Genomic DNA, 13,659 nt, shown 5'->3' on the forward strand with positions numbered 1-13,659 from the left:
CCGTCTCCCCCGCCCTTGGCAACCACTGTCCTACTTCCTGTCTCTTAGAATTTGACTACTCTAGTATCCCATATAAGTGAAATCATACAGTGTTTGTCCTTTTGTGACGGGCTTATTTCACTTAGCAAAATACCCTCAAAGTTCACGCATGTTATAAGGTGTCAGAATTTCCCTCCTCTCTAAGGCTGAATAATATTTCCTTGTATGTACAGACCACATTTTGCTTCCTTGTTCATCCATCAATGGACCGGTTGCTTCCAGCTTCTGCCTAATGTGAATAATGCCGCTATGAACATGGTTGCATAAATACCTCTTTGGAACCCAGCTTTCAATTCTTTTGGGTATATACCCAGAAGCGGAATTGTTGGATCATATGGTAATCCTATTTTAAAAATTTTGAGTAACTACCGTACAGTTTTCCATAGCAGAGTTAAGATTTTAAAGAACTCCATCTTGAGGGGATTTAGAGAGATATAAAAGTGCAATTTTCATGTTCTTAAATTAGATTTTCAAAACAGTATTCCTCCTAATCATGATAGCAGCCACAACAAGTGACTTACTGAGCCCCGAGTAGGTGTGGAGGTCTGTGCTAAGTGTCTCTTGTGCATTTTCTCACTTAAGCCTTTCGACACAGTATGAGACACGTACTGTTGTTAGCTCATCTGACAGATGCAGAAAATGACGGCTAGAGGGTTTAAGCAACTCGCCCAAGGCCAGCAGCATCAGGACCTGGAACTGTACACAATCTGATTCTGCAACCCACCTTCTTACCACCATCCTATCCATGCCTTTTCTCTATCTCCTGCTGTCTAAAGAAGTTTATCTTGTGTTAGAGTCATTTGTCTTCTATTTCAATTCCTTTTTAGTTTGTTTTGTGTCTGTAAAGCGAACAAGATCCTGGGAGAGGGCAGCAGTGGGCCGGTAGCAGCCAACACTCAACCCACTGGGTGCTGGTGCCCCTCTGGTTAACGGAGACCTGGGCGGGGCACCAGCAGCATCTACCATGGTGACCCTGACCGTTGGCCTTCCTGCTCTCACAGCCTCTGTCTCTAATATGCTGCTAAAGATTCTGATACTGTTTCTTAAAATGATCTGAGAGACCAACCCCCAGCACAGGCTCTGGCACACAGTGGATGTTCAACCAAGTTCTGTAGGAAAGAAGGAAACGAAGACGGAAGGGTCCTTCGCACAAACACAGGAAGGCATGAGCCAGCCAGGCACCTGGCTCTCCGCAAGGACCCTGTGCCCTCACTCCCCTGGCAGGTTTGACCATCTGGTGGCGATCGAGCGCGCGGGAAGGGCTGCCGATGGCAATTACTACAACGCGAGGAAGAGGAACATCAAGCACGTGGTGGACCCCATTGACGATCTTTTCCTTGCAGTGCAGAAGATTCCTGGAATCTCATCACCTGGTAAGCAAGGGGCACTGAGAATGCGACAAGAACACGTCAGCACTAAAAGCCTTTTTTATTGACTGTTGAACACATGACAAAAAGGAGTTATATGAGACCATTGTTTTCCACTTCAGAGATGGTCTTTGTTTATTCTGGTCGGTATAAACAATAACGATGCTGACATTTAGAAATCCAGTGTTCCCACGAGCAGGAAAGGGAAATGATGCTTAACTGAGCATATTCTATTTGTCCAACTCTAAAACATCAAAACTAATAATAAAATAATGACAATAATAAGATCAAGGCATGGTATATTGTTTTGGTCATACAGGATGAATGTACCATATGTATTCTGTATCATCTTATGAAGTTTATTCATTTTTAAATATATCTTGAATGTATGATCAGTGTGATATTTTGATTGCTAATAATGTGATCATTCATGTTTGTATAGAAATTTGTGGTATTCAAAGAGGTTTCACAATCATTGTATTGTTTAAGCCTCTCTTAAAACCTGTAGGTAAGGCAGGTATAGTTTCCAAAGGTGAGACCTAGGGAGGTATCTCGAGGTTGCCTAGTTAATTAAGAGTAGAGTCCAGACTCCCAGGGCCCTACCTACTATGCTTTTTGTGGGCCCGTGTTGCCTTTATGAATTTCTGAAAGGCTTGATGTGACTGGGACGCCAGCATACCTCCCCTGGGGTGGGAACCAGAGCGTGGAGAAATGAAGGCACGTTTGTCGTGTTCCATATTTACTTTTTCTGTCCATTCAAACACTTCAGAGTGTTTCCCAAGCTCATTGGTTGCCTTTGGCTTTGGGGATTGTGATGAGACAATGAAAGCCTTCCTGGCTGAGTAGAAAATTTCCGCAAATCGCCCTGGTCTTTCCCAGAAGAGGCCTTGGGTGTGGTGCCCCCAGTGCGGCTGGCTTCGTGCTTCCTGCCTCTCTGGGCTGGGGAGGCCTCCCAGGATAGAGCGGAAGGGCTTTCTGTGTCCACATGGGCCAGCAGGGTCCAAAGGAGCTGTAGAGCAAACACTCTTCCCCCACTGAATGGACCCCCGATCTGTGCTCTTCCCCCTAACGATGCCCGCAAGATCCCAGAGGAAGCAGGTGGAGCTGGCTGTGCTTTCAAGCTGCCCCCTTGGTGGACTCCTGGACCCTTCTCTTGGCCTCAGGAGCCCGAGCCCCTCCTGTGGCTGCCCAGCCCCCTGCTCAGCAGAGTTACCCCCCAAACCCTCCTTTCCCTCCTCTGCTCCCTCAACACCCCTATTCCTCAGTTCCACAGGCAGCTGCCTTGTCAGCGAATCACACTCAATTGAGAATCAAGACACCCACGTCCCACCCACTACCCGGGTCCTGCCCCTCTCAGAGACTCTGTAAAGTGAGGTCAAGTCCACAGACGGGACACACCTGAGGAGCGAACAAGATGAACTTCATAAAACGCTAAAGGGCAGAGACAGAAATAGACAAGATACCAATGCTAGGTGTTGTTATTTTCTTTCACTCAATGGACTGTCATGGATCTAGAAAACCGTTCTGAGAAAAATCCTCAGGGTGAGGACCTAGGGCATCTGGTCATTCACAATCATCCCATTCTTTTGGCCGAGACCAGGTCTCTGATGCCCAAGGTGAGTCAGCTCCAGGCCCCTCTCCACCATCATGCAATGAATGCTTGCCTCTGGTGGAATTCTTCCACATGTTTGTAGAAATAGACACAAAAACAGTCATACAACCATTCTGTAGGCTTGAGGGGCCCCGCCCTCTGTCCTTGGGACACTGGGATAATCCCCTTGGTGAATGGTTATCTTGAGGCAGCTGCAACCATCTTCCAGAGGCAGATTCAGCTGACCTCTAGTCTACAGAATCCTCCAGAAACACCTGGACGCAGGACCAAATGGTGTTCCTAGGGCACCACCTCAAAGGGCACAGGCTGCAGGGCTTGTTAGAGTTTTTTTCATCTTGTTCCTGCAAGGGTGGAGTTACCTGGTAATTACTTCTAGCCAATTCACCTATCTTGAACACCATTTATTTCACCAATGAATTAAATAATTTCTGACATTTACTTATTCTAACATATTTATTCTAGCATTTATTGTGCTAGAATAATTAACAAACCTTCTGATGCCTAGCAAATTGGCCTTTATTCTGTGGTCTCTTTCAAATGCTAACAGGCCACCCCTGGGGTGTGAATTCCTAATTATGCTGCTTCACATATTAACCAGGCGCCTATCTGGTGTAGATTAAAATTAACTAAAATGACACACATACATTTCACATACTTGAAACAGAAGCCTTTAAATTACAGAATTGACTTTAACAACGTATACCAGTTCCCTTCTGCCAGTGGAATGCTGTATGGTCACAGTAATAAGACTCAGGGCCTTGGGGCCCCTCCCTGAGCAGGAGCTACTGGCAAGGAGAGGAAGTCCTGGGTGTCACCATCTCTCATGGACCTGGTGCCCCATCTGTGACTGGAGAACATGACCCAACAGTGGACAAGGCCACGCTCTGCTGAGTTCCAAACCTTGACTCATTTTTAACTGGAGAAGTTTCTAGAATACCTGAAGAAGTCCAGCATCTCCTGGTAGTGTGAAAATGTATCCAGAGCCAACCCCTTTCCCCACCCTGAGGCACATGTGAAGGGGCTGCTCTGCCCCATAACCGCCCCCCATTTTGCCTGATCCTGTGCCCTGACTCAGTTCCCTTCCCTCCAGGGGTCGGTGATGGAGGCAATGAGCTTGGGATGGGCAAAGTCTAGGAGGCCGTGAAGAGGCACATACGAAATGGGGACATCATTGCCTGTGACGTGGAGACTGACTTTGAGGTCATCGCTGGTGAGTGCTCAGACGGCCAGCCAATCAGGCAAGGCTGCCCGGGGGAGGGACCTGGCTTGGAGCCTGTCCAGCCAGAAACTCATCTCCTCCATGAGTGGAGTCTAGAGGGCACCAGGGTAAGAAGGGGACCTGGTTCTTAGCCTCTGGCCTCTCATTCAGTCATTCAACAAACATTTGCTGTGGGCCAGACATTGCTCTGTGTACTGAGGCTGGAGCAGCAAGGGTCCTGCTGCACAGAGTGCCTGCTCTAGTGTTGGGAGATGGACAAGGAGCCCTCACAAAGAAATGCACCAGGTGGTGCTAAACAGTGAGAAGAGCTACAGGTAGATGAGAGAGAGTGACAGGCAGGCCACTTTAGATCAGTGCTCTGAAGAGGGGTCATCTCTGCTTTTATCTGTACCTCCTGTGGGGCGGAAAGGAAGAGAGCAATCTGGCAAACGTTTGGAGGATGCAGGAGGCTTCACGCTCTCCTTTCACTTACCTCTGCCCCAGGCTGCCCTGCCCCTCCCTGCAGCTGCCCTTCCCATCAGGACCAACCCTTCCTGTGTCTGGGTCCTTCCAGGCCCCACCCTTCCTCCCTTGACTTCGTCACAAGTTTCAGGAATTTTGACCGATGCCTGAGAAAGGCCCTCTCCCTTTGCATCTTCAAAGTCAAAAACAGCCGCGGAGATAAGCAGAAACCTCTGAGGGTACCAGTGCCTGGGTAAGAAAACCTGAACTGTAATTGACAAGTTGCTGGAAGCTTCGTGTGGACAAGTCTGAGAGTTAGAAGCTCCAGGGGGACCTAGTCATAGGGGGCTCCCACCCTTCTGTGAGCTTTACCTTCACAGAATCTACCAGGTCCACACTGAATATTAGAGAAAAATCCCCTCATGCTTTAGGTAAGGGAGGGGAAAGTGAGCCATTTTTGAAATACACCAGAGCACCTGTTCTTCTGAACAAGGCCTGCCCTCAGAAGAAACTATTTTACCAGAGCCTAGCCTGCTAGGGTTTTAACAGAGCCTGACTTACCTAGGGGAGGGAAAATACCCAAAAGTAGATAACATGCAATAACAGATGGATAATGTAAGCAGAGAAATGGGAATTCTAATAAAGAATCAAAAAGAAATGCTAGAGATAAAATACACTTGTAACAGAATGAAGAATGCCTTTGACGGGCCCATTAGTATACTAGACACAGTTGAGAAAATCATCTCTGACCTTGATGATATGACAATGGGAACTCCCTAGACTAAAAAGATAAGAGAAAAAGACTGAAAGGAACAGAAAAGAATATCCCAAGAATTGTGGGATAACTACAGAGCTGTAACCTATTTGTAATGGGAATCCCAGAAGGATGAGGAAGAGAAAAGAAATATTTGAAGCAATATTTGAAGCAATAATGACTGAGAATTTTCTCCCAAATTTATGTCAGACACCAAACAATACATCCAGGAAACTCAGAGAATACCAAGCAGGATAAATGCCAAAAAAACTACACCTAGACATATGTTCAAATTTCAGAAAATCAACAATAAAGAAAGTATCTGGAAAGAAGATGGAGGAAAAAAACTCTTTACCAATAGAGGAGCAAAGATAAGAATTATATCCAACTTCTCCTCAGAAACCACACAAGCAAGAAGAAAGTGGAGTGAAATATTTAAAGTGTTGATAGAGAAAAATCACCAACCTAGAATTATGTATCCTGGAAACTTTTCCTTTATAAGTGAAGGAGAAATAAAGAATTTCTCAGACAAACAAAAATTAGGGGAATTTGTTGCTAGTAAACCTGTCTTATAGGAAATGTTAAAAGAAATTCTAGGTCCCTGATCAGGGAGCTAAGATCCCACATGCCTCGAGGCCAAAAAACCAAAACATAAAACAGAAGCAATATTGTAAAAAACTTAATAAAGACTTTAAAAATGGTCCACATCAAAAAAAATCTTTAAAAAGAAATTCTAGGGACTTCCCTGGTGGCGCAGTGGATAAGACTCCATGCTCCCAATGCAGGGGGCCTGGGTTCGATCCCTGGTCAGGGAACTAGATCCCACATGCATGCTGCAACTAAGGGTTTGAATGCCACAACTAAGGAGCCCGCCTGCTGCAACTAAGACCTGGCGCAACCAAATAAATAAATAAATATTTATTTATTTAATAAATATTTAAAACAACAAAAAAAGAGAAATTCTACAGAGAGAAGGAAAATTATATTGGTCAGAAACTCAATCTACAGAAGAAAGGAAGAGCATTGGAGAATGAATAAATGAAGGCAAAATTAAAATTTTTATTTCTCTTATTCTTAATTGATCTAATGGATAACAGTTTGTTCAAAATAATAATGGCAACAATGTGTTCAATAATATGTGCTTATGTGTATATATGGGCATATATATATATATATATATATATATATATGAAATGAATGAGAGCAATGATACAAGTGATGAGAGGGAAGAATTAGGAATATTTTGTTATTATAACATGCTTGAGCTACCTGTGAAGTGCTTATTTGAAAGTGGACCTGGATTCATTGTAAACATATATTGCAAACTCTAGGGCAACCATTAAAAAAAAATTTTTTTTAAAAGAAGTATTATTGATATGCTAAGAAAGGAGAGAAAATAGCATCATATAAAGTGTTCAATTAAAACCATGAAAGTCAGAAAAAATGTGAAAGACAAAATAGGAAAAAGAACAAAGGCAACAAATAGAAAATAGCAACAAGTATGGGAGATAGTAATCCCATCATATCAATAATCACCTTAAACATCAATGGTCTAAATATTCCAATTAAAAGACAGAGATTGTCAGGGTGGATCAAAAAACAAGACACAAATATGGTTGTCTCAAGAAACCCGCTTTAAATATAAAGAAATGTATAGATTAACAGTAAAGGTTTGGAGAAAGATATACCATGTTAACACTAGTCAAAAGAAAGTAGGAGTAGCTATATAAATTTCAGACAGAGCAGACTTCAGAACAGTTCAGGAAAGTTACCAGGGTTAAAGGGGGCATTACATAATGATAAAGGGGTAAATACTCCAAGAGGACATAAAAATTCTTAATGTGCATACTCCTAAAGTATCAGGCAAAAACTGATAGAACTGCAAGGAAGAATAGATGAATCCACTATTATGATTGGAGACTTTAACACAGCTCTATCAGAAATGGACAAATCCAGCAGGCAGAAAATCAGTAAGGGCATAGTTGAACTCAGCAACACCATCAATTAACTGTATATAATGGACATCTTATGGCCTACTTCATCCAACAACAATAGCCTATGCATCCTTCTCAAGCTCACATGGAACATTCACCAAGATAGACTACATTCTGGACCATAAATACCACCTTAACAAATTTTTTTTTAATTTTTATTTATTTTATTTTATTTATTTATTTATGGCTGTGTTGGGTCTTCGTTGCTGTGCATGGGCTTTCTCTAGTTGCGGCAAGTGGGGGCCACTCCTCATCGCGGTGCACGGGCCTCTCACTATCGCGGCCTCTCTTCTTGCGGAGCACAGGCTCCAGACGCGCAGGCTCAGTAATTGTGGCTCACGGGCCTAGTTGCTCCGCGGCATGTGGGATCTTCCCAGACCAGGGCTCGAACCCGTGAGCCCTGCATTGGCAGGCAGATTCTCAACCACTGCACCACCAGGGAAGCCCAACAAATTTTAAAGACTAGAAATCATAACATGTCTGCTATCAGATCACAATGGAATCAAACTAGAAATCAGTAACAGAAAGATAGCTGGAAAAATCCCAAAATACTTGGAGATTAAACAGCACTTCTAAATAACACATGAGTCAAAGAAGAAATCTGAAGAGAAATTTTAAAATATTTTGAACTTGATGAAAATACAATTTATCAAAATTTGTGGGATGCAGTGAAAGAAAGGAAATTTATTATATCAAATGTGTATATTAAAATCAGTAATCTAAGTGTTCACCTTAGGAAACTAGGAAATGAAGAGAAAATTAAATCCAAAGAAGGAAATAAATAATATCAATTAAAGCAGAAATCAATGAAATTGAAAACAGGAGATCAATAGAGAAAATTAACAAAACCAAAAGCTGGTTCTTTGAAAAGATCAACAAAATTGATAAGCCTCCAGCCAGGCTAACTAAGAAAAAAAGAGAGAAGACACAAATTACTAAAAATAAATGAGGACACATCACTACAGATGCCATGGAAATTAAAAGAGTAATAAAAGAATGCCATGAACAACTCTGTGCCCATAAATTTGATTAAAAATGACATACTTAGGTATAAATCTAACAAAATATGTACAAAATTTAGATGAAGAAACCTGCAGAACTCTGATGAAAGATATCAAAGAAGTAAATAGAAAGATAGTCCATGTTCATGGATTGGAAGACTCAACATTGTTAAGATGTCTGTTCTTCCCAACTTGATCTATAGACACAATGTAATCCAAATCAAAACCCCAGGAAGTTATTTTGTGGATATCAACAAAATGATTCTAAAGTGTATATGGAGAGACAAAAGATCCAGAATAGCCAACACAATTTTGAAGAAGAAAAAGTTGGAGTACTAACACTACCTGGCTTCAAGGCTTACTATAAAGCTACAACAATCATGACAGTGTGGTATTGGCAAAAGAATAGACAAATAAATCAACTGAACAGAATAGAGAGCCCAGAAATAGACCCATACAGATAAAGTCAAATTATCTTTAACAAAGGAGCAAAAGTAGTCTTTTCAAAATATAGTGCTGGAACAACTGGACATACTTCACAAAAGTTCATTCAAAATGGATCACAGACCTAAATGTAAAATTCAAAACTGTAAAACTCCTAGAAGATAACATAGGAGAAAACCTAGACCTTAGGTACGGTGATGCCTTTTTAGATAAAACACCAACACATGATCCGTGAAAGAAAAAATTGATAAGCTGGACTTTATTAAAATTAAAAACTTCTGGAGAGTGGCCAAGATGGCAGAGTAGGAAGACCCTGAGCTCACCTCCTCCCACAGATACACCAAAATTACAACTATTTACAGAGCAACTATCAGTGAGAACGACCTGAAGACTAGCAGAAAAGATCTTCTACAACTACGGATATAAAGAAAGAACCACAATGAGATGGGAAGGGAGGTGAAGATGTGGTATAGTCAAGACCTATACCCAAGTAGGCAACCCACAAATGGGAGGATCATTACAATTACAGAGCTTCTCCCCAAGGATCAAGGGGTCTGAGCCCCACCTCGGGATCCCCAGCCTGGGGATCCTGCACTGGGAAGACACTATGAATGCTTGGCTTTGAAGGACAACGGGGTTTCTTTCGGGAGAGCCAGAGGGCTGTAGGAAACAGAGACTCTGCTCTTAAAGGGAGCACACAAAATACCACACACTCTGAGACCCAGGGCGGAAGCAGCAATTTGAAAGGAGCCTGGATCAGACCCACTTGCTGATCTTGGAGAGCCCCCCAAACTATACTACAAAGCTACAGTAATCAAAACAGTATGTTACTGGCACAAAATCAGACACATAGATCAATGGAACAGAATAGAGAGCTCAGAAATGAACCCGCACTTATATGGTCCATTAACCTATGACAGAGGAGGCAAGAATATACAATAGGAAAAAGACAGCCTCTTCAATAAATGGTGTTGGGAAAGCTGGACAGCTACATGCAAAACAATCAAACTGGACTACTTTCTCATACCATATACAAAAATAAACTCAAAATGGATTAAAGACTTAAATGGAAGACTTGAAACCAAAAAATTTCTAGGAGAAAACATAGCCAGTACATTCTTTGACATTAGTTTTAGCAATATATTTTTTGCATCTCTCTCCTCAGGCAAGGGAAACAAAAGCAAAAATAAATAAATAGGACTATATCAAACGAAAAATTTTTTACACAGCAAAGAAAACTGTCAACAAAAGGGCACCTACTGAATGGGAGAAGATATTTGTAAATGATATATTTGATAAGGGGTTAATATCCAAAATATACAAAGAACTCACAAGACTCAACATCAAAAAAACAAACAAACAGCATGGTTAAAAAATGGGCAGAGGACCAGAACAGACTTTTTTTTTTTTAAAAGAAGATATACAGATGGCTAACAGGCACATGAAAAGATGCTCAACATCACTAATCATCAGGGAAATGAAAATCAAAACCACAATGAGATATCACCTCACACCTGTCAGAGTGGCTATTATCAAAAGACAACAAACAACAAGTGTTGGCGAGGATGTGGAGAAAAGGGAACCCCGTACACTGTTGGTGGGAATGTAAATTGGTGCAGCCACTATGAAAACAGTATGGAAAAAAATTAAAAATAGACCTACCATACAATCCAGCAATTCCACTCCTGGGTATTTATACAAAGAAAATTAAAACACTAATTAGAAAAGACATGTGCACCCCATCATGTTCATTGCAGCATTATTTTCAATAGTCAAGATATGGAAGCAACCTAAATGCCCATCAATAGATGAATGGATAAAGAAGATGTGGTGTATATATAATGGAATATTACTCAGCCATAAAAAAGAATGGAATCTTTCCATTTGCAACAACACAGATGGACTTAGAGGGGATTATGCTAAGTGAAATAAGTCAAACAGAGAAGGACAAATACTGTATGATTTCACTTATTTGGGGAATCTAAAAAACAAAACAAATGAACACACATAACTGAACAGAAACAGAGTCATAGATACAGAGAACAAATAGGTGATTGCCAGGGGGTTGGGGAGGAAAGAAATAGCTGAGGGAGATTAAGAAGTACAAACTCCCAGTTACAAAATACATGAGTCATGGGTAGGAAATGTACAGTTTGAGGAATATAGTCAATAATTATGTAATATCTTTGTATGGTGACAGATATTAGCCAGACCTACAGTGGTGATCATTTTGAAACGTATAGAAGTACAGAATCACTATGTTGTATACCAGGAACTAACATAGTGTTGTAGGTCAATTACACTTCGAAAACAAACAAACTGACAGAAGAAAAGATCAGATTTGTAGTTACCAGAGAAAAAGAGTGGGGGGAGGGGGAATTGGATAAAAGTGGTCAAAAGGCACAAAGTCCCAGTTATAAGATAAATAAGCACTAGGGATGTAATGTACAACATGATAAGTATAATGAACACTGCTGTATGTTATAAGTGAAGGTTGTTAAGACAGTAAATCCTGAGTTCACATCATGAGGAAAACTTGTTTTCTGTTTCTTTAATTTTGTATCTATATGAGATGATTTGAGTTGATGGATGCTCACGAAACTTGTGGTAATCATTTCATGATGTTTGTGAATCAAATCGCTGTGCTTTACACCTTAAACTTATACAATGCTGTATATCAATTATATCTCAATAAAACTCAAAGAAGGAAATGTAAAACTTCTGCTCTGAAGAAGACAATGTCAAGAGAATGAGAAGACGAGGCATAGACTTGAAGAAAACATTTACAAAAGACGTTTCTGATAAAAGACTGTTACCCAAAATATACAAAGAACTCTTAAAACTCACTACTAATAAAATAAACAGCCCAGTTTAAAAATGGGCAAAAGACCTGAACAGACACCTCACCAAAGAAGACGTACAGATGGCAAGTAAGGATATGAAAAGATGTTCAACATCTTAAGTCTCAGGTCTCCACCCTGGGTTAGCTTTTCGGCTGAGACACCCAGACAAACCCTACCCCTCAGGCGGGCCGAGCTTGCCTGCTGTCGGCAGGTCTATTATTTACTAGTCCCTTTATCCTGGGGTCTTGGATCTCAGTGGAAGGGAGCCTCTGGGGAATCTCTTTGGAAGTCCTCAGATTTCCTCAAGTTTATCTGCCACCCAGAATGTAGGTTCTCTGTATAACTGATCAAATCTCAAGGGCTTGGCCAACTGCATCACTGATGTGATTTTAGCAGCAGGTGAAGTTCCCCAAAGAGAAAAGGTGATCCCAGTTGGCAGTGGGGAGAGAGGGGCTGTTATCTGGAATGAGAGTTTCAGATGAAAATCTGTGGTTTGGGTCTGAGAGAGATGGAAAGGGGCCCATGCAATTAGGGTTGGGAGCTGCTGGGGCCTGAAAGCAGAGAAGTTTGTCTGCTCCTTCAGCTCAGCAAAGACAAGAAAGATCAAGGGCTCTGGAATCAGTAAGGAGATGGCAGCTCTTATTTCCAAGCTTCGCTGACCTCACGCAGAAAGTGAGTCTCTCTGAGGATTAGACGAAGACTTTTCAAAGTCATCCAGGCTGGCCCTGGGCTGGGTAGTCACGGCAGATTGGCTGTTCTTCTTCCAGGAAGGGCAGTCAAGAGGGGGCAGTAGGCAGGTAGTGGATCTCCCAAGGAGAGTGAATTAGGAGGCACAGAAGCCCTGCTGACTCCATCCTTGGTTCTTGACACCAGGACTGGTCAGCAACGTGTCAGGCCCAGCCATAGTCAGACAGGTATGATGGAAGTGAGAAGAGAAAAAACCCACGACAGGGTCCACAAGCAAATGGTGCCTTGGCCCTAAAGGTGTATTCTTCTGTGCTATTTGGTGCCTATAGAGATCAAAGTTTGCAGCGGAACATCACAGGGGGCCTCCCAGAACAGGCTCCTGAATATGGGCTCGAGTCTAGTCCCTTTTCCTGGTCTTGGGGATCCTCTCAGCCTCATCTCCCTGATCTCCACTATGTATCCCATGATCTAGCCATGCATGATCTAGCCATGCTTGAATACAGCATACCTTTCACTTTTTTAATTGAAAAGATGATGTAACAATACTATAGACATTCTCAAAAGGCGGTAGTGAAGGGTGACGGAAAATACTATCATCTCATCACAGCACAATCAGCATTTTTTTGTTTTGCATGTTGGCTTCTAATTCTTATACTCAGTACAAACCCACTTTTGGCTTCTGACTGACCTAGGAGTGATCTTTAAGCACAAGAAGAAGTGATGCAACACAGCATGATGGAGCTGTTACCTAACCCCTCTGATGGTGGGCTTCCATGCAGCGTGAGGGATTCAGGTTAGCCATAAGGCAGAGTTCTGGAATGGCTTCCTAGGGTTATAGCTTGAATGTTCTTCTCTTCTGGTCACTAACAGTGCATAACCCAGATGGTTTAGAGCAATGGTTCTCAGACTTTAACTTGAATCAGAATCACCTGGAGAGCTTATTAAAACTCAGTTTGCTCCCCTATTCCCTTGCTGAGTTTCGATTAAGTAGGTCTAGGCTGGGACCCAAGAATTTGTGTTTCTAACAAGTTCCCAGGTACTACAGGTGCCACTGGTCTTGGGACCATTCTTTGAGTTCTGCTGCTTAGAGGCAGGGTGATGAACCTGTTGGGGAGCAAAATTTGTGACCCCAAAATCTGTCTCCTTGGCATGAGGATTAATTTAGGATGATCTTTAAAAATTTTTTATTGGAGTATAGTTGATTTACAATGTTGTGTTAGTTTCAGGTGTACAGAGGATGATGATTTTTAAAAAACAG

At 41.9% G+C, this 13,659-nt stretch overlaps 1 protein-coding gene across 1 annotated transcript in view; it reads left to right on the forward strand.

Annotated features, from left to right (window-relative positions):
* Positions 1 to 13,659, forward strand: part of DGLUCY (D-glutamate cyclase) — an 80,956-nt gene that overhangs the window by 54,973 nt on the left and 12,324 nt on the right. The window contains 2 exon segments of the mRNA XM_036841277.1: positions 1,264 to 1,412; positions 4,109 to 4,228. Of these exon segments, the coding sequence (XP_036697172.1) occupies positions 1,264 to 1,412; positions 4,109 to 4,228 (269 nt within the window).

Source organism: Balaenoptera musculus, chromosome 2, assembly GCF_009873245.2.
Source record: "Balaenoptera musculus isolate JJ_BM4_2016_0621 chromosome 2, mBalMus1.pri.v3, whole genome shotgun sequence".
NCBI classification, from domain to species: Eukaryota; Metazoa; Chordata; class Mammalia; order Artiodactyla; family Balaenopteridae; genus Balaenoptera; species Balaenoptera musculus.